We start from the raw sequence: 21,549 nt of genomic DNA on the forward strand, positions 1-21,549 counted from the left end.
GTGTGTGCGGGTGGGTGTGTGTGCGGGTGGGTGTGTGTGCGGGTGGGTGTGTGTGTGGGTGGGTGTGTGTGTGGGTGGGTGTGTGTGTGGGTGGGTGTGTGTGTGGGTGGGTGTGAGTGTGGGTGGGTGTGAGTGTGGGTGGGTGTGAGTGTGGGTGGGTGTGTGTGTGGGTGGGTGTGTGGGTGGGTGTGAGTGTGGGTGGGTGTGTGTGTGTGTGGGTGGGTGTGTGTGTGGGTGGGTGTGTGTGTGGGTGGGTGTGTGTGTGGGTGGGTGTGTGTGTGGGTGGGTGGGTGTGTGGGTGGGTGGGTGTGTGGGTGGGTGGGTGTGTGTGGGTGTGTGTGTGTGTGGGTGGGTGTGTGTGGGTGGGTGTGTGTGTGGGTGGGTGTGAGTGTGGGTGGGTGTGTGTGTGGGTGGGTGTGTGTGTGGGTGTATGTACACATATATGGAGATACTATATATACAAAAAACATCAGCAAAGAGGATACATTAATGGAATATTTAAGTTTTGCTTCACTATTTTACAACCATTTTCTAGCTTTGCTGCTGATGGGGTATCAACTGATTAACCTCATTTCTTAGTAATATCGGTCCTAGTAAATTCTTGAATTGGAAGTTGTTTTGTATTTCTTATCTTTCTTTTTGAAAAATTTACAAATGTTACAAGTGCACAGAAAACTTCTTTTTTCTCCCAAATGAACACTGGTTAAATCAGAAACATTAAAAGAGGGAATTAGATGTGAATTTACATCCTAGAATCTCTAAATCAAAACTGCCCTTACCTGTGCATTTTTGATAAGTGTAAAAAACTCAATCCTCTGGAACATGTGTGCTTTGCTTCAGTGAATTCACACTCTTTAAGAAAGCTAATATTGGAAGCATATATTTTAGAACAAAGATGATTTGCATCTACATTCATACCTGGCCCACACGGACCGACACTGGCAATGGATGGAGTTCTTCATCGAAAGTAACTAACATACGAGGTTGCATTGCAGCAACTAGCCCATAGAGAATATAATGGGACTTCCCAAGAATTACTGCAAATAAAAAAAGTATTTTTAGACTGCTCATAAGAGTTCAAAATTTTTTACTATTTTAACTTGCTACATTTTCAAACTTTGCAAAGATTGTGTTCCCCAGATTTAGTCATTTCAATATTACACAAATAATAGACAATAACTTCAACAAGAGATCTCAACCACCATTCAGTTACATTAATCTCTTGATCAATATGATGGGTCACTATTAACCAGAAACTCAAGTGGATTGCACTCAAATACCATAGCTACAAGAGGTCAGAAATGGGGTACTCCATAGAAAGTGACTTCATTTCTGACTTTGCAAAATCTGTAAAACAAAAGCAAGATTTTCCCAGTATGATGGTCCATTTGCCTGGATCCATCAACATTCAAGGAGTTCAATATCCAGGGCCAGGCAGCCCACTTGATCAGTACTTCACCCACCATTCCAGCATTATTAAACAATGGTTGCAATATGTAGTATTTTCAAAATCCACTTCAGATACTTACCAAGGCTTTTGCAAAGCCACTATCAAACATGCCTGGGAGGATGAGTGCAGCAGATGCATGAGAAAATCATGAACTGCATTAACCTCCAAGTGAAACACCATAATGTCTTGGAAATACATTATTCATTCTTTTGTGGTCACTGGCTCTAAATCTTAGAAGCTTCTACATTACCTGCAGCAGTGGCTCATCTACTGACAAGAGATAAATCCTGCCTTGCCAGCAAAGCTAGTAAATGAAAAGAAACTTCAATTGCTACAGTGGTGTTTACAGAAATTCACATTAAAAAATAACGGATTTATTCATTTAACCTCTATACGCTTTTTATTCCAATATCAATGTGTTTCCCTTTTTGCCAATCAGTACTTTTTACACCCCCCCTCCTCCCACAAAACAGGCATTTTTCTTTGGGTACAAGCTTTGCCTATTAACCAGTTAAATTATTTTACAGAACCTATTTCATTTCTGGAGCCAAGGCTCCAAAATTCAACAATATAATAAGTGCTTTAAAAAAATGTTCGAAAAATTCAGCATCTTTGGAGAAAATAAACAAGTAGATGGTGTAAAAATTCTAACAATTATTCACCATCAGAATTTGGAATGAAATTACATTTGTGATTCCTTTCGTAATTTCAGATTATTCTGCATTTTTACTGCTAGGGTAGCCCTGTCCTAGGACCTCTTTTAATCTCATCCTTCCAAAGAGCTTTTATTTTGTTGTCTGCCCATATTTTCTCTGTACCTGTATTTAAAACGTATGGACTTCTAGTTATAAATAAAACAGAAAATTCTGTAAATGCTCAGGTCAGTGTATCAAGAAACAATATGTAAGGTAAAAAAAAACCAAGTAATATATCTATTCATTGCTAATTTCTAGATTATCTTCAACTATACCCATTTCTAGTGGTGCTTAACTTGTTGCATATTTATGTTTTTATTTCAGAGTTCCAGCAACTGCAGCAATTTATTTTCCCAATAAGTGTCTGTGCTTTGGTACAAAAAGCAATTCACTAGGTGCTAATACTTAAACTTTTCTATAATTAAACTTCATTCATGCTTGATATGATTAATCTGGTTTAAAAGTTCTGGTGTCCTGTAACATTTATTCTAATGAAGCAAAATACACTGTTTACATTGCTATTGCAATTCAGGACTGTTTACATTGCTATTGCAATTCAACTATAGCTTCTTAGCAAACCTGATGCAATACAGGTTTAACCACTTTAATCTGGCAACGGTGGGACTTGACCATTCAGCAATGGCATAAAACAGAAATTGGCCCCTAAGTGAATCCCATATGTAAACAAAGAACAAAGCTTAACACCGGAAATAATACTGTGTGGCGGCACAATTAGCGTAGTGGCAGATTCAAAATGTGCCGCACCACAAAGCGCCAGATAATAGAGGTTCAACCTGTAGTGAGAAAGGATACGAGTTTCCACAAGCAAGGCGCTGTATATGCAAGAAATCAGAAATAAAGCCAGATAATCTTGGAAATAATCTTAAACAGGATCCATGGAATGAAAAAAAAGACTGATAACATTTTAAATTTGAAACATTTAATGTTTCTTATTTCAACTTGAAATGGCAGAATTTGTTTTGCATGGACTACTTCTATTTAACACAGAAGATCCCAATTCCTCTTTTAAAAATCTTTTTAGCAAAAATAAAAGTTAACTATTAACAAATTATAGGGATAAGGAAACAAATAACTTGATTTTACAAATCAATGAGATGCCGAACATATTCACAAACTTTTCATACTTACTACACTTGAGAATTCTATAAATTGAGGCACTTGTCAGCATGGGTTACTGATCCGATTACTTCAAGTAAAACCTTTAACTAATTACTCACCAAACTCAAAGTTACTGCCAAATGTCTGCTCCCATTATCAACCAGCCTAAGGACTACAGTTTAGTATAATATTATGTTGAACAAAATGCTGATTGCTTCCTCATAAGTTAAAAAATATACAAACCACTGAAACTTGAGCTATTAGTAATCTGAAATATTTTAAGAATATCAATGGGAATAGAAAATGTCTTTCCGTCAACAGTGGTGACTAAAATTGTTGCAATTTTTTTTTAAACAATATAAAAAATTGCTTCAGTAATTAATGATACATATTAGGTGAAAAAACAGAATCGTTTGAATTCTCCAATGGATGCCGCGTCCTTAAGTATATTCAAGGCTGTGATTTTGCATGGTAATTATGTGATTTTGGGACTGCAGGGAAATTGACTGCTCTCCTTGAATGGCATATATCCACTTCTATTTCTTGAATTATGTTAAAACTTGTTATTTCAGACATTTAAACCAGTGGCTTCAAAATATTGGGGTTAATCTCCAGATGTAAAGTGATTGGTTTTATTTAAGAGATTCAGAAGGGAAAAGAATTTATACTGCCTTAAAGTGTAACGTTGAGGCCCTATTTCAAAGTCAGATTCATCTAATTTTACATTCTTTCCATTCTTAGACATCAAAATATTAGATAATTCTGTTAACCACCTGTAAAGGGTGTTAACACAGTTAGTAAAAACTTACTGTTTTTCACATCAAGGAAAGAGACCAGTACAGTGAGAAGACCAGCCACTGCTACTTGGCTCATCAGTTGTCTGTCACTGTGGTATGGACAGAGTGTGAGTGTTCCCTTTCCAAGGTGTGTCAAACCCTAGATACAAGAACAAAACAAGAGTTTTGACATCAAATTTTTAGTGAAGTATTATTACAAGACAACTAATCACCTCTAGCCAAACCAGATATATTTGTCCTTTTTTTTTAAAAAATTAGTGCCATATGATTGACTTGCAACTGGACAAGATGGCTACTGCAACTTTTTTTCCATTCGAGTGAATCACATTGCTCCACCTAGTGTTCTAAGTAAGAACTGAACAAATTATTGTGATTTAAATAGCATAATTTAATGAAAGCTCACATAATGTGACAAAAAAAATACCGTCATGGCAATGAAAGCACAACACTTCCAATAGAATAGATTTTGTATTCACTGTTAACACAGACTATTTTGAAAAAAAAGTGCATCAATAAAAAAAATCTACCATCTCAAGTGTAAGGCCTTTACACCTGCCCATTTCAGACAATATTATCCTCCTTTTTTGAAGGCACAAGTTATTTTGCTTGCATCCAGTTTTGCTCATACAAATTTTCTACTGTACCTTGATCATTAACTATTATTCATCTGAGCCCTATCCATGAGCGTCGAAAGTGATTATATCAATTTACTTCCCATAAAACACAAAACACACCAATTGACAAGAAGAACAGTTCCAAAACATGATTTTATAGAGGAGCAGCGACAAAATTGACGATGATCATATTTTAAAATTAATTACTTTTTGGGATTAAAGGCATAAAATGAGAAAAATAGGTGACAAATTATTTGAGTTGCAAATCAAGTCACTTCAAACCATTCATGACACTTAAATGATAAATACTGTATATTTCGCCATATAAGTCGACCCCCCCCCCCCCCCACCCCTTTCAGGCTCATTTTAAGGGTTTTATGGTTAATCTGGCAAACAAGTCAACCCCAATTTTCTGGCTGCCTGAGGTGCCCCCCAAAAGTCAACCCACAAAGCTTGTGATGCCTGAGAGGGGCCATTTTCCAGCGTATGCATCGACCCCCATAGATCACGTGGATTGATCTGCTGGCAGTTGGCTGATATCATGGAGGGTCCATCAACACAATGTAGCACGTCACGAAAATATGAAGTGAGCTTTAAGTTGAAAGTGATAGAAATGGTTAGGAAAACCAACAACTGAGCTGCTGCAATAAAATTTGATGTGCTTAAGAAGTTGGTGAGAGATTGGAGGAAGAATGAAGAGACTTTAAGAAACATACCAAAAAGGCAATGTTCTTTGAGAAAAGGAATCACTCATTGGCCAGAGTTGGAAAATCACGTTACAGAATGGGTACGTGAACAGAGGCAAGATTGCTTGTCACCCAAAAGTTGCACCCAGACCTCAGTGAAGATTTTAAGGTTACAGTCGGCTGGTGCAATTATTTCAGGAAAAAAATCTGGTATTACGAAACAAAAATTGCACGGAAACTACAAAAGATCTTGTTCATAAAGTTGTAAGTTTATTATATGGAACCAGCAGAAACACCAGTTTGCATTGACAAATATCAGAAACATGGGTGAAACCTTATGAATTTCGACATGATAGGCAATAGTGCAATGGAAAGGTGATAAAACTGCAAACCAGAAGTGCAGGCCACGAAAGGACCAGGTTTACCATGGTGTTATCATGGCCGAAGGAACAAAGACCCAACACAAAATTAAACTGAAAATGAAATTCCCTGCAGGTATTTTTGTACATTTTCATGAAAAAGAAAGGATGGGTGAAAATGGTGTAAAACTATGGATAGACAATGTGTGGAACAGGCGGTTAGGCGGTTTAAGCAAAGAATGGAGTTTGCTGGTCTGGGATATGTTTCATAGCCACTCAGTGAGAACATTAAAAGTAGATTAGCACTACATAATACTTGTATGGTAGTTATCCTGGGTGGTTTGATGTCTATATTGCAACCTCTCGATGTCTACTTGAACAAGCCTTTCAAAGACCAGGTACGCAAGGGATGGAATACATGGATGTCGAGTGCAGAAAAGTAGTTTACAAAAGGCGGGGCAATGAGTGCTGTACCACTTGATATGCTGAATAACTTCGTGCTCAAGGCACAGGACAAAGTTAAAGTAGAGACTGTGATAAAATCATTTAAAAAGTGTGGAATCTCTTGTGCAATTGATGGCACAGAAAATGATTTATTGTGGGACACTGACGACTAAGATGAAACTGCCTCATCAGATACAGACTGAGACCCAAATGATGACTTTAAATAGTGAGAGCATGGATGTGCTTGCTGCCATCTTTACTTCAGCTAGCGAGAGTGATTTTGAAGGATTCTAAATGTGTTGATTTCAGACAATAATAGTGATTTTGAAGGGTTCTAATTGTGTTGTTTTCAATAAAAATCTCAATGAGAATCTGTCGTAGTTAGGATTTTTTTTGGTTTTTTAAGGGTTCACTTCTACGCCAGATCAGCATGGATTGGATGTTGAGCTGAATTTAAGGTCTTAAAAGTATATCTGGCATACAAGTCAACCTCATTTTTTGAGATTTTTTTGTGTTTCATGACTCAACTTATACATCGAAATATACGGTAATTATGATGTACTGATGCAAGAACTATGCACCCACCTGCGCTATTCTAACCATGAACAGATTATTTGGATCCTTTGCATGGTACTGTGCTAATTGCCTCAGCATAGCAGCCAATCGGGCATTGTTGGTACCTTAAAAAGATAGGACAGCAAAGTGTATCAAATATAGCCATTCACTGAATTTATTTCATAAAGTCTTAAAATGAAAACTCACTCATCCTGACAAGAAGTAAAGCTTAAAAAAAAGAGCTTATGGATACCACAATATGCAAACACTGAGGTGCATAAACTGAAATTAGGTTTTTGAGTTTAACATTAAATGATTTTCAAAACGGTAATTTTTAATGCATAATGATTGTATGCGAATAATGTATTGACTTAACCTGGAGAAAATCTGATGCTCTGTAATCGATACAAATAAGAATTTTCAAAATGTGGGGACCATTTATGAACTGTTTCCCAGAATTTCTAGGAATAACAACAATTTTGACAATAATTTTATGTTCTTTTTCGCGCTGTCTTTTAGAGCAGTGATTTTCAACCTTTTTCTTTCCAATCACATACCACTTTAAGTATTCCCTATGCCCTAGGTGCTCTGTGATGAGTAAGGGAATGGTTAAGATGGTATGTGGGTAGAAAGAAAAAGTTTGAAAACCAGTGTTTTAATCGTATCTAAATGACTCGTAATGTGCACAGTTTCATGACGCCAAAGGCCAATAACAATTTTTTTTTCAAGCAAAATATTTCAGTAACATTTGGGACTCGAGCAATGGTTCTCAACCTTCCCTTCCACCTTAAGCAATCCCTTACTCATCACAGAGCACCAATGGAATAGCGATTACTTAAAGAGTGGAAAATAACCGTTGAGAACCATTGCTTTATTCTATCGTTTCAACTACTGAATGAATGCCTTTAGTCATATAACATTACTGTACATTACTTACCACTTCCAACCATACCCATTGCAAAGATAGAATTATGAGAAACCTCTGCGTCAGCGTCATGAGAGAACTTGCTCAAAGTGTCCAGTATGCTCAACCGTGGATTAGAGACTGAAATTAATGCCAGTGCCAAAGGTACAGCACGTCTTAAAGTCGGCTCACCATACCGTAACTAACATATAAAAAAAAAAAAATCACAGGTCTTGGAGTTAGAAAACTACAGTTTTTTTTGTAGACTTCGGTTTTAAGTTTTATTTTACATTATCAACATTATGCCACTGGTGTCAGCAGAATAATTTGTTTTGGTGAAATGTGCCACTGAACAAGCCAGCAATTACTGTCCATCTCAAACTTCCTTGCTTTGACATTTTAAATGTTAGTGAAGCACTAAACCTACATTGTTGAAAACATTGAATGATCAGGTAAACTTAGATTTCCTTCCCTAAACGACTTCTGTAACCCAGCTAGATTTTTGAGCCAATCAATTGCCCCAAAAATCATTTTGGAATTTGAGCTTATATACTGTAACTGCATCAATAGTCAAGATCTCTGGAGCATGGGCATATTACTTTTGTCACAATGTAACCATATTTCTTTGTGTAAACAGAAATAATAAGAGGGTCATTATTTTAATTCAGGGAGTGGGGAGTAAGGTTGAATGTGATGAAGTCTTTTTACATAAAATTACATAATAGTGATTCCTTTCACCCTTTTAAGAAAGTGTTATGCTAATGCAAAATTATAATATTGTATGTGAAAGAAAGAAATATTAAAAAGGTTTGGAAACTTCTGAAAAGTGCCTGATCAATTGAGGGACCAGACCAGAATCTTGAACAGTTTACCTGAATTGGCCTTTGGTCACTGATCATCTCAGGAAATTGAATTATGTAAATGTAATGTTTAAAAATACTTTTGAACATGGTTAAGAAAAGTGCAGATACAGGAGAATGGGATTAGTGTGAAGAGGCTTTCTGATTGGCAGGTCAAATTAGAAAAAAAGACAAGCAAAATTAAATTGGATTATTTTGTCCTGAGACCAAACGCAGCCAAACGCCTGAGAAACATGCTCTTGTATTGAGTTGGAGATACAGATGGGGTGAGAATGTTGGGGAGTTGAATAAGGGATCCCCCTCAATCTTCCCCCAGTGATTAGGTCAGGGGTGTCAAACTCAAATTCACAGAGGGCCAAAATTAAAAACTTGGACTAAGTCGTGGGCCAAACTAAATATTTATTGAAAATTTTCAACAACATCTGCATGTTCTCTCTTCTTTCAACATATGTAATGTTAAACTTTTTCTTATTAAAATAAATGTTTAATAATAGTTTTGGTTAAACTCTTTCCAGAAGAAGCATTAACAAATGAGAAATAAAATATTCAATAAATAATATTTCTCTATAGCCTTTAAGCTCCTTTTAAATGTATTTTTTTTCACAAGCCAACAAGTCAAAAAAATAACAACTTGCTTCAATGACAAACAGGTTTGTCTTTTAAAATGATGAACATATAGTCTGCCTCCCACCTGTCTTGAAAGGTCCTGTTTTCTGTCTTTGGTTTGGCCATTTTTCGTAAGGGGTTTATTACATGTGAGTTAGGTGACAGGTCGCAGATGCTAATGCAAGTAAACAGAGGAGGTGGGGGCGATTAGCGGGCTGACGCCAACACATTTGCAAAGCATTCTGGGATTTGTAGTATTAGCTGTGCATGCGCTATACTGGCGCAGTATAGCGCATGCACAGCTGGCCAACGGGCCAGCTCTAATACGTATTTGATATGATCTTGCGGACCAAATATAATTATATCGCGGGCCAAATTTGGCCCGCGGGCCTGAGTTTGACATGTGTGGATTATGTGGTATTCAATATAATGCCGGGTTCATCTGTTGCCAAGCTGCTTTGGGAGCATGTTAAACTTGAGCAGCAAGTTCACTGCCCCAATGCTCGCTGACATTCATAACTATTCAACAACTTCAAAAATTAAAAATATTCAAAAAAATTGTCATACATAAAAATAAATGCTTAAACACTATAAAGTAATTAAATGGTAAAGAAAATTAGTTTGCATTTGTTCTGCTTTCTCTAGCCAGTTTTAAAATAAAACTGAACCCTATGAGAAGAGTGCAGTCACTTTTTTTGGACCAGCAGGAGTGTGGAACCACTTAAGAGTCCAGGTTCTGCTAGTTAGTTACTGAGATAAGGTAAAATGGTGGCACTGCAGGAGCTGCTGTAATGGCAACGCTGTTGCTGGTGCAGACCCGGGGAGAGCGCAAAGCGGAGTCAGCGCTCCTGTGGGGTCCAACCGCTCAGACCAGCTGCCGTCAAGTCTGTACACTACGGGATCTGCGCCCAAGAAGGCAGCATCTATGATCAGCAGCGGCAACGAAGGGTTGCAGACACCGGGGAAGTGGAAGACTAGCGCAGGGTACCTGAAAACCCCCAATCTGAGAAGCAGAGAGGACCCAAGGGATGGTGACCATGGCAGTGGACTAATGAGGGGTTCTGTGGTTGAAGGACCCACACAGGCAGGAAGCTGTTGGTGACTCAAGGCAAGGAACCTAGAGGCAATGGGCTGCTGGAGACTGCAGTCAAAGGACTTGCACCAATCTATGCACTACTGGAGATTGGCTCAAAACTGGCTGAAGTGGTACCAGGTATCAGAACCAGGATGTGAGAGGGTGCAGAAGGCACTGAAGGGATCCTAATCGTAGTGGAGATTGGGATCTGGAGCAGTCTGGACTGGAATCTGTGTGGCTGTGGAGACTGAGGGTTCACTGAAGACGAACTCATAGACACTTAGTGACTCGGGGATGGGGGGTGGGGGGAAGGGGGGAAAAAAAAAAAAAAAAAATCGCTCTTTTGCTTCGCTTTCTCTGACTGCAAGAGGTGCTTCGGGCAAATTCTGCCTTACAGCAGACAGAAACAATTTCATGTAATATTACACTGCTTTTATTATATGACAATAAATTGAATCTTGAAGCATGACTATAAATTTATTTAATGCAAATACAACATGGGTCTAGTTTTAACTTATTTCATTAAAAAGATAGAGTTTCATTTGATACTGAATTGGGAAAGTTGTGCCTTGTAAACGAGATTTATTTTAAAACTATATTTTGAAAACAACAATTTCAAACCTGCATTTATCAAAAGTATCACGGAACTTACAAGATGTCCAAATGTCCGCAGAGCCATTTCTGCTCCAATCTCTTCTCCCATGGCAATTAAAGCAATACCAAGCACTGCTACTCCCTTAAAAATAATAAATTGCAAAATAATTGTACTTGGCTGTTGATTCTTAATCATTTCTGATAACCAAGGTCATTGTACTGTAACTCACCTGCATTTTCCTTTTTTTTTTAAATACACAATTAAAACTCTTAACATTTTAAGTGAACTAGGAACAAAGGTAGCCATAATAAATAATATTTTTGGATATATATTGCCCAGAATTAAAATAATAGGATGCACATTATTTGTAAAGTCAATTGCAGTTGATAATGAATGACTGTCAGGGCAATTCATCTGGAATGTTTCTTTTTATCCCATTGCATGAGGTCGACTCCTTCTATAGTGATAGGGAGACACAAAGAGGTACTGTGGAAGAGACAGCGTGTCGCGGATGGTATGTGGCCTCCCTGGTGCAAAGGCCCAAGATATTTTCGATCAAGTTCATGACATTCTCAGGAGGGAGGGTGAGCGGCCAGATATCATATCAGGACCAATGACATGGGAAGGAAAGGTGTGGAGGTCCTACAAGGAGAGTTCAGGATCTCCAGAACGTGCTAGATGGATTATGCAGCTTAACATGTGGCTAAAGACATGCTGTAGGAGGGAAGGCTTCAGGTTTCTGGATCATTGGACTCTCTTCCAGGGAAGGTGGGACCTGTTCTGATGGGACAGTTTGCATCTGAATTAGAAAGGGATTAATATTCTTGCAGGAAGGTCTGCTAGTGCTGCTCCATGGGTTTAAATTAGATTTGCAGAAGGAGAGGAACCAGAGTCCGAGAGCAGATAGAAGGGCGGGGGGGGGGGAAGATGATTTCAAAATTGCATGCACCACATTAAATGTGGTGGAAATGTTCTCAGGTGCATTTATTTCAATGCAAGGAGTATTGTAGGGAAAGCTGATAAGCTTAGAGTGTGGATTGGTACGTGGAATTATGACATTATGGCCATTAGTGAAACTTGGTTGCAGGAGGGGGCAGGACTGGCAGCTCAATGTTCCGGGCTTCTGTTGCTTTAGACACGACAGAAAAGGGGAGAAGTGGCATTACTCATCAGGGAAAATATCACAGCAGGACAGATTAGAGGGCTCATCTAAGGTGGATCTGAGGTACGGGAAAGGTATGACCACATTCATGGGGTTGTATTATAGACCACCCAATAGTCAGTGAGAATTGGAGGATAAAATCTGTAGAGATAGCAGACAGCTGCAGGAAACACGAGTTTGTGATAATAGGAGATTTAAACTTTCCACATATTGACTGGGACTCCCATACTGTAAAAGGGTTGGATGGCTTGGAGTTCGTCAAATGTGTTCAGAAAAGTTTTCTAAATCAATATATAGAGGAACCAACGAGAGAGAGTGCAATACTAGATCTCCTATTAGGGAACGACACAAGACAGATGACAGAAGTAGAGGAACATTTTGGATCTGGGTCTCGGGTTGAGATTCTAAATTGGAGAAAGGCCAATTTTGAGGAAATATGAAAGGATCTAGAATACATGGATTTGAGATAAACTGTTTTCTGTCAAGGATGTGCAAGGTAAGTGGAGGATCTTCAAATATTAAATTTTGAGAGTAGAAAGTCAGTATGTTTCTGTCAGAATCAAAGACAAAAGTTAGACGGCATGGGGAACCTTGATTTTTGAGAGATATTGGGGATCTGGTTCAGAAGAGGTGTATAGCAGGTATAGGCAACATGGAGGAAATGAGGTATTTGAAAAGTATAAAAAATGCAAGAAAAACATCAAGAAATAAATTAGGAAAGCTAAAAGACATGAGGTTGCTTTGACAGACAACGTGAATGAAAATCCAAAGGGTTTCTACAGGTGTATTAAGAGCAAAAGGATAGCAAGGGACAAAATTGGTCTCCTTGAAGATCAGAGTGGTTGGTTTTGTGTGGAGCCAAAACAGATGGGGGAGGTCTTAAATTTTTTTTTCCCCCATCAGTAGTCACTCAGGAAAAGGGCACAGAGTCGTGGGAAGTAAGGAAAACAAGCAACGAGGCCATGGAATCTATACGTTAAAGAGGAAGTGCTTGCTGTCTTAAAGCAAATAAGGGTAGATAAATCCCCAGGGCCTGACAAGATATTCCCTCAGACTTTGACAGAGGCTAGTTTAGAAATTGCCGGGTCTCTGTGGCAGAAATATTTAAAATGTCCTTAGCCATGGGTGTGGTGCCAGAGGATTGGAGGGTAGCTCACACTGCTCTGTTATTTAAAAAGGCTACAGAAGTAACACTGGAAATTATAGGCTGGTGAGCCTGATGGCAGTAGTAGGTAAATTATTGGAAGGTGTTCTAAGAGGTTGGATATACAATTACTTGGATAGCTATGGACTGATCAGGGATAGTCAACATGGGTTTGTGCATGATAGGTTGTGTTTAACCAATCTAAGAATTTTTTGAGATTAACTGCAAAGTTGAAGGCTATGCATGAATTCTACATGGACTTCAGTAAGGCCTTTGACAAGATCCCACATAGGAGGTTAGTCACAAAGGTTCAGATGCTAGGTATTCATGGTGAAGTAGTGATCTTGATTTGACAAATGGCTGGATTGGAGAAGCCAGAGAGAAGGTGGCAGATGATTGCTTCTCAGACTAGAAGCCTGTGAGTAGTGGTGTGCCTCAAGGATCAGTGCTGGGACCATTGTTAATTGTTATCTATATCAATAATCTGGATGACAATGTGCTAAATTGGATCAGCAAGTTTGCAGATGACACTAAGATTGGAGCTAATGTGGACTGCGAAGGTTTTCAAAGCTTGCAGAGGGATCTGGACCAGCTGGAATAATGAGCTGAAAAATGGCAGATGGAATTTTATGCAGACAAGTGTGAGGTGTTGCATTCTGGAAGGACAAACTAAGAAAAGACATATATAGTAATGGTAGGGCACTAGAAGAAGGATCTGGGAATACAGACACATAATTCCCTGAAAGTGGCATCACGGGTGGATAGAGCTTTTAGCATATTAGCCTTCATAAATCAAAGTACTGAGTAAAGGAGTTGGGACGATATGTTAAAGTTGTATAAGACAATGATGATATCAAATTTGGAGTACTACATGAAGTTTTGGTCACTAACTAGGGAAAGATATCAATATGGTAGAGAGCGTGCAAAGAAGAATTACTAGGATGTTGCCTGGACTTCAGGAACTGAGTTAGAGGGAAAGATTAAAAAGGTTAGGACTTTATTCCCTGAAGCATAGAAGAATGAGAGAAGATTTGATAGAGATATTTGAAATGAATAGACAAGAGTAAATGTAGATAGCCTTTTCCCAGTGAGGGTAGGTGAGATACAAGCCAGAGGACATGGGTTAAGAGTGAAAAGGGAAAGGTTTAGGGGGAATACAAGGGGGAACTTCTTCACACAGTGAGTGAGTGGTGGGGGGTGTGGAAAGAGCTTCCATCTGAAGTGGTGAATGAGGGCTCAGTTTTAACATTTGGACAGGTACATGGATGGAAGAGGTATGGAGGACTATGGATTTGGACTAGGCAAAAAAAAAATGGTTTGGCACAGACTAGGAGGGCCGAAGAGGCCTGTTTCTGTGCTGTAATGTTCTATGGTTCAGAGATTCACAAAAATTGCAAAAAAAAATTCATTAAGAATTAATCTGAATAATATGTTAAAGAAGTTATTCAAAACTAAAACAAATCATTTGGTGGATTTTGCAGTTGTTCACTAGTCCAAAGAGCCTCTTTGCATTCAAAGAAATTTCAAACGAATGTGCGATTTATAGCTCACTCTCTCACCCCTTTCTCAAATTCTATCAAAGTTTTTTTAAAAATTAAGTGGAATTGAAATAATTCAGTATCTCAATTTCAACGAAACGGCTGCACTTTCATAGTCGGCTTTCATCATGATAACATTAACAATTAGATACCAATTTTCAATTAATATTTTCCATCATCTCCTCACTTGTTAGGAAAGTGAAACACCGACTGCACTTCCGGAGAAGACTGAAGCGGGCAAGGCTACCAGTCACCATTATGTCAACCTTCTATAGGAGCTCCATCAAGAGCGCCCTGGGTGGCTGCATCACAGTGTGGTATGGTTGCTGCTGCAGAGAAATGGATCGGAGGTCAATCTGCAGGACCATAACAGTGGCTGAATGGACCTCTGGAGTCTCCCTCCTCCCCTTCCCCCCATTGATGTGATCTACCAGGGTTCGCTGTCTGAAGAGGGCACGCAAAATCATTAAGGACCTCTTCCACCCTGCACAGGGAAAAGATACAGGGGTATCAGACCCAGTACCAGACACAGAAGCACCAGGCGGAGGGCAGCTGCACTCATCAAAGACCCACACCATCCAGCACATGCTCTGTTTTTGTGTATAGATACCACAAGACTTGCATCACCAGGTTCAGGAAAATCTGCTCCCTCTCCACCATCAGACTTCTTAATAAATGCAATCAGACTCATTTAAGGACTCTTATTTGAGCACTTTATTGATTTTCTTTTGTACTCTCTGTATTGCACAGTTTATCTGTTTACAGTTCTTTTATTTGTTTTCATGTTTACGCTGTGTATAGTTTATTTTTTGCACTACCAATTAGTGGTAGTTCTGCGCCGCCCATAGGAAAAAAGGAATCTCAGGGTTGTATGTGATGTCATGTACTGAATGCACTCTTGACAACAAATCTCAAAATCTGAGCTTCTTCCCATAGGCAGTGAAAATGCTGAACAACCAAAGTAGCTACTCACACTAACCATCCAAGACTTTCATAATCATGAAACAATATTTATTTAGTTATTTGTATAGATGAAATACTTGTCCTGCATATGTGTTGCTTCTTTGTACGTGAGTTATGTCTGGTTGCATGTCCACGAGTTTTGCACTGAGGACCAGAGAACGCAGTTTCGTCAGGTTGTACTTGCACAATCAGATGATAAGAAACTTGACATTTTAATTAATACCTGGTGTGCTCCCATATCTGCAGCATTTTCTTTTTTGTCCTTATCTTTCTCTTTCTTCTTGTCTTTATCATCATCTTTCTCTTTCGAATCAAAATGCTCACTACAAATGTGAAGTAACTGTTGGACTTTCAGGACATTACCAGAACCTGTAGAATTGTAAGTGAATAACGGAAATACATAATACAGGCCACAAATTATTCCAAAAATAACAAATTTCCTCCCAATTATCTTGCCACATGCATTTATCTAACAAAACAGCAGGTAGAAGAGCAGCTCCCATGCTTATGTTTGGTTGAATGTTAAGAATTTAACAGTGCAATAGAAGTCTAGGATAACTCAGTATAGCAAGTTAATATTGAATATTAAGTTAATGTAAATGCAACAGTGGTTGCAAAATCATTTCATTGTATATATTGGGAGGTCATTTCCTTTTCAAAGGAAAAGGTACTGAATTTACCTGGTCCTTATTACCCTCGTATTAGATGGTGTAGCAACAGAGGAGAAAATATGGATTACCACTTGCCTTGCTAGGTCACATGGCTCTCTGAATATAAACAGAATATTAGTTGCTATCCTATCACTTAAATATTAGCAATAGTGGTGATGGAATGGCTCAAAACCAGTTAATGACCTAAAATTTTCTGAATTGAGAGATTACCTCAATGGGAATGTATGGGAAATGTGCTCAACATTTCTAGGATATTCAGTGGACATCATTGCAGTAGGAGGAGGAAACTTTTTGAAAAGCACCTCCGCTACCTTTCTTTCGTCCCTTAACCTCAGCTCGATAAGGACTCTTATTTGAGCACTTTATTGATTTTCTTTTGTACTCTTTTGTAGTTCCGGAACTTCAATTGATGTTCTGTTTCTTCTTCAAAGGAGTACAAATCAAGGAAGGGCAGCTAATATCATGAACTGGCAAGCACCAAGAAAGATAATCTATCCTTTCATCTTGACACCATCAAGATAAAAACATACTAATGACAATTCATAATGATGTGGCATGGTTAGTGCAATGCTGTTACATCAAATGATGTGCTGTCTGTAAGGAGCTTGTACATTCTCCCCATGTCTGCGTGGGTTTTCTCCAGGGGCTCTGGTTTCTTCCCACCCTTCAAAATTTATGGGGGTTGTTGGTTAATTGGGTGGGCTGAAATGGCCTGTTTCTGTGCTGTATGTCTAAATTTAAAAATTTAATTTATCTGCAACTAATTACACAAACTTTTAAATAAATGTATAAAATCCACTTCATAAAAATGAGAGAACAGTTAGAAATGGATCACTAAACAATGAAATAAATGGTGTCACTGCTGGAGATGCAGGAACGGCAGCGCTGTCGCTGGTACAGACCCAGAGATGTGGGAGAGCAAAGACCCAGCCCTGCTTTGCAGAGTCCAACTGTCTGGTCCTTATGCCGACCCTCGGCATAGACTTTAAAACAGCCTGCTAAAGGAGCTGACTTTTTTTTTTAAATAAAAGATTCTGCAACCACGGAGCCCTGTGCCTATGATGGTGGTATCTGTGTTGGGCAGCATATCAGGAGGGGTTGCAAACTCCAGAGGAACAGCAGACCAGGGGCACCAGAAACAGGGAAAACAGCCCCTGCTCAGCCCAACACTGAGAAAGAGAAGCACGGGAGACAACTCGATAGGCAAGATGACCATGGAAGCGGAGAGCAAGGGGGTCAGCAGCTGAAGGGCCCACACAAGTTGCAAGCAGTTGGTGACTTGCTATCAAAAGATCTACAGAGTCTGGGGCTGCTGGAGACTGGCTCATGGAAACCAGGTATCAGATTTGAGATTCAAATGGGTGCTGAAGACAAGAAGGGCCTCTGGTGCTGAATCCTTCCTGATCGTATTGGAGTTTTGGACTTGGAGCTCAGGTTGCCAACAGATAGGACAGGGTTTTGAGTGGCTACAAAGGCAGCCAAAGTGCTGGAGGTGAATCTACAGGAAAAGAACTCTCTTTTGCTCCTCTTTTTTGTTTGTTGTTAGGGGCCCCCACGGGCAATGTTCATGATGATTCTTTGTTTGTCTTATGGCACCAAAAGTATATCATACCAGTCTATTCTCACAAAATTAAACTATATTCTGCTAAAAAAGGATGAAAATGCATTACCCAAGAAATGGGTTCTTAGATGAAAGATTGACACTTACATTAAATTGGCCTGAATTGTATCCAGACTAACCTGCATATGCACAAACGTCAACCAAAGTGTTGGCAAAACTGCGAAAGGGTTCAGGGACCACCTCTAGAGCAGCCAACATTGCCTCAATTATCTCTCCTTTTCCTGTGAACCACAAATAAATACAGTAGCTTTTAAAAAAAATCAAAATAAGATGGCTTTGTTTTGAAGATCAATTTTAGTTGCGTATATAACAAATTACTAATGTGAAGTTACAATGGTAAAAAAAAATCAAAAAAGAGCAATGAAGTAAATTTAAATGGTGCACAAAATGCTTAATCATCATTTTCAAAGAACATTTTTTATGTATTTGTTGAATACCTTCATTAGCCATCAACGAAAAATTCAGAGATACAGAAATACATACAAGCATTTAGCCCATCTGATCCATTCCATAGTCACCTTCGATGTCAACAAATTGTTGACCATTTCTATTTTTGATCTTTAATTGAGGGATGAAGTCAATTCTAGATGTCTAGATATTTGTCACCCTATCCAAGGATATACTTTGAAAGGGAACACAGCAAAAAAAAAAACAGATTTATTCCTGGGATTACAGTTTGTTGCACAAGGCAAGAATAAGCAAATGGGGTCTCCACTTGCACGAAGAACGAGATGAGTTATTGTTTAAAAATGCAAAATTCTTATGGAATTTGACAGAATCAATTCCAAGTTAATATTTCCCTGTTTTTTTTTGGGGGGGGGCAGTATCTAAAAGAAGTGTTCATAGTTCCAAAATAAGGGACAACCATTTATGATAGACATATGAGAATTTTATATTTGGCATTCTCTCAGAGATTGAATGCAATGAATATACTTCAATTTATCCAGCAAATTACTCAGTTACTGAGTAAACTCAATTCTGAGATTACATTTTAAATAAAGAGAATCACAGAATGTAGGGTTAATGCAGGAAAATGACACTCACCTAAAAGATCTCCAGTGATTTCACTGAATGGCAAAACATAATCAAAGGAATGAATTCTCCTGCTTCCATCCTTACGTTTTTATTCTATGAAGGCTCTCAAGTAGGGAATGCCAACTATCAGCTCGATATATTTCACATCCATTGAATTCAACCAAGCCATGAGAAACAATTGCTGATCAAAGTATTCCTTAAGTCATTTGTGGAGCTTTAAATTAATATTTTTATATTCTCTGTTTGTGTAACATCGTACAGTACATTTCCCCCTATCTGAAAACCTTGGGACTGGAAGTGTATCAGTTAACTGGATTTTTTGCATTAACCAAATAATGGCTTTAAGTCCAGTAGCATCAGAATACTTATATTAGCAGTGAAACAACAACAAAAAAACCACAGAAGGCTTTTCAAGCATGAAATAATGTTTAATTCCTACCTTAAAATGATATCTCTGCTTACAAAATAAGATAAATGCAGCATTGCCATTGTACAATACACGAGAGCTCTGTTCGATTCAAAATGGCACGTTAGAGTGCCACATGAGCATGTCGGGAGAAAATGTTTAAACTGTGACATCATGTCATTTGCCGATAAAAAGTTCGAATGAACTTTTTGGTTAATCAAATTTTGGATATGGGGAAACGTACTGTATTTAATTCCAAAATACCAAAAATCTTTTTCAATAGCACAAATTAGTTCAATTTTCTCCTGCAAATTGGATTCTTCAGCACTGCTCTGGCATAAACACACCTATTCTTTGAAATACAACTTACAGGGCCTCAATTATTTCCTATCCTATTTTCCTCCTATGTATTTCTATGCATAATGCTGTCTTTCAAATCTGTTTTAAATTTATCTTTACTATAATTAGTTTTATCTGCCTTAATGTAGGGTCAGCAACATGTTCTCAACCACCTGAGGATTCACAACTTTTGCTAATATTCTCCATTTCCACCAATCCTATGCAAAAGCGCGTGGTAAATTCAATCGTCAAACTGACAATATTGTACTGCAAAATATTTCACAATAAAAATATTTCTCAGCATTTTACCAAAATGTTTCTTCTCTTACTTTTTGTTTTAAATCACTTGAACTTCATTCCCATCTTTGATTTTATTGGCACAACAGCAATTTTAATTAATGTTTAATTTATATAATTTTTTAAAAATTACATTTTTATTCATTAAAATTAATCCTACCATTATCCAACAATCCTATGTTTAAAATACCCTTTCACCTCATAGGCAACTAATCTTAATATTTCTAACAAAGCAAATTAAATTTATAGTGCAATATAAGCGCAAACTTTCTCCATGCTTTCTCTCAAGGTTGTTAGCTCAAGGTGAGATGACCAAGTTAGCTGACTCCTTTTTACTCTTCAGAAATAACTTCCGATGAATCTGAACACCATGAGAATCATACATCTTAGACAATGGTCAATAGGTAGAAACGAAGAACAATGAATATCACCCTCCAAAAACTAAGTTGAGATTCTAGATTAGATCAATTGAGAGTAGAAATAAAACAGATTTTTATGCTACAACTGCTTGACATTAGCAAAATACACCTGAAAATTAGAAACAAATAGATTACAACATTACTGTCTTCATGTGTTGAATCTGAAAGGACCCAATTTCTAGAATTCGTTCCTTTCAATAAACTTTATTTAAAATAAAACCACTTATCAAACATATTACAATATATCAAACTTAATTCAAACACGTGGTTATTTTATAAAAAAAATGAAAAAACTCCTATTAATCCATGCACCCCCGACAAACTGAAAAAAAAAGAAGGGACAAGAAAACCACAATAGTACTTCACTTTCCGATACCTTTAAATATAGAGAGACCTACAAGAGAAAGGGAATATTCGGAATTCATTTAAATTTTAATACTAACAGTTTGTCAATTTGGACTCCATATTTTCCAAAATGTATATTTATCTCTTAAATTATAAGTAATTCTCTCAAGTGGAATATAACTCTGAACTTCTGCTTGCCATGCATCCATTCCCAAATCAATATCAGACTTCCAGCTTATATCAATACATTTTCTAGCTATTGCTAAGCCAATTTGAACAACTTTTACTTGAACACATGTTCACTTTTAATTTAGGTTTAATCCCTTTAATACCTCCCAGTAAAAACAACATTGGATTCCGTAGGAATTTATTTGTTCTAATAAATTACTCATTTCAAACCAAAAAGGTTTAACTGTGAAACACTGCCAAGTTGAATACAAAGTACCAACTTCTAATTCAGATTTATATTTTAGATGTGGACAAGTATAGTTCATATTATTTAACTTGTGTGGTATTAAATATAGCTGATATATAAAATTATATTGAACAGATATTTCACTTTTATTGTACTTTTCTACTTTCTCCATATATCTGAATCCATCTACGTTCATCTATTTGCTTATTTAAACCTTCCATTTATGTCTTGATTTATGAACTCCTTTTTGAGCCTTCTTTTGCAATAATTTATACATCTCTGAAATAAATTTCTTTACATCTCTAGTACAATATAATTCTACTTCTCTCTCCATTGGTAATACCTAATCTTGACCAAAAATTTCATAAAAAATCTCTTAATTTGATAAATAACAAAATTTGTATCTTCCAATATCTTAAAATTTTCCTTCATTCT

General features: G+C 37.7%; 2 protein-coding genes across 3 annotated transcripts in view; one reads left to right on the forward strand and one right to left on the reverse strand.

The window, feature by feature from the left end:
• LOC138742545 (endothelin-converting enzyme 2-like) overlaps positions 1 to 21,549 on the forward strand; it is a 215,691-nt gene that overhangs the window by 60,563 nt on the left and 133,579 nt on the right. The gene's annotated exons all lie outside the window — the stretch shown is intronic.
• psmd2 (proteasome 26S subunit ubiquitin receptor, non-ATPase 2) overlaps positions 1 to 21,549 on the reverse strand; it is a 50,584-nt gene that overhangs the window by 2,868 nt on the left and 26,167 nt on the right. Inside the window, exons 14-20 of the mRNA XM_069897090.1 lie at positions 17,978 to 18,079; positions 15,790 to 15,935; positions 10,817 to 10,900; positions 7,657 to 7,825; positions 6,750 to 6,844; positions 4,074 to 4,200; positions 919 to 1,037 (exon numbers count right to left, since the gene is read on the reverse strand). Coding sequence (XP_069753191.1) covers positions 919 to 1,037; positions 4,074 to 4,200; positions 6,750 to 6,844; positions 7,657 to 7,825; positions 10,817 to 10,900; positions 15,790 to 15,935; positions 17,978 to 18,079 — 842 coding nt within the window. The remainder of the gene's footprint in view (positions 1 to 918; positions 1,038 to 4,073; positions 4,201 to 6,749; positions 6,845 to 7,656; positions 7,826 to 10,816; positions 10,901 to 15,789; positions 15,936 to 17,977; positions 18,080 to 21,549) is intronic.

Source organism: Narcine bancroftii, chromosome 9 (assembly GCF_036971445.1).
Source record: "Narcine bancroftii isolate sNarBan1 chromosome 9, sNarBan1.hap1, whole genome shotgun sequence".
NCBI classification, from domain to species: Eukaryota; Metazoa; Chordata; class Chondrichthyes; order Torpediniformes; family Narcinidae; genus Narcine; species Narcine bancroftii.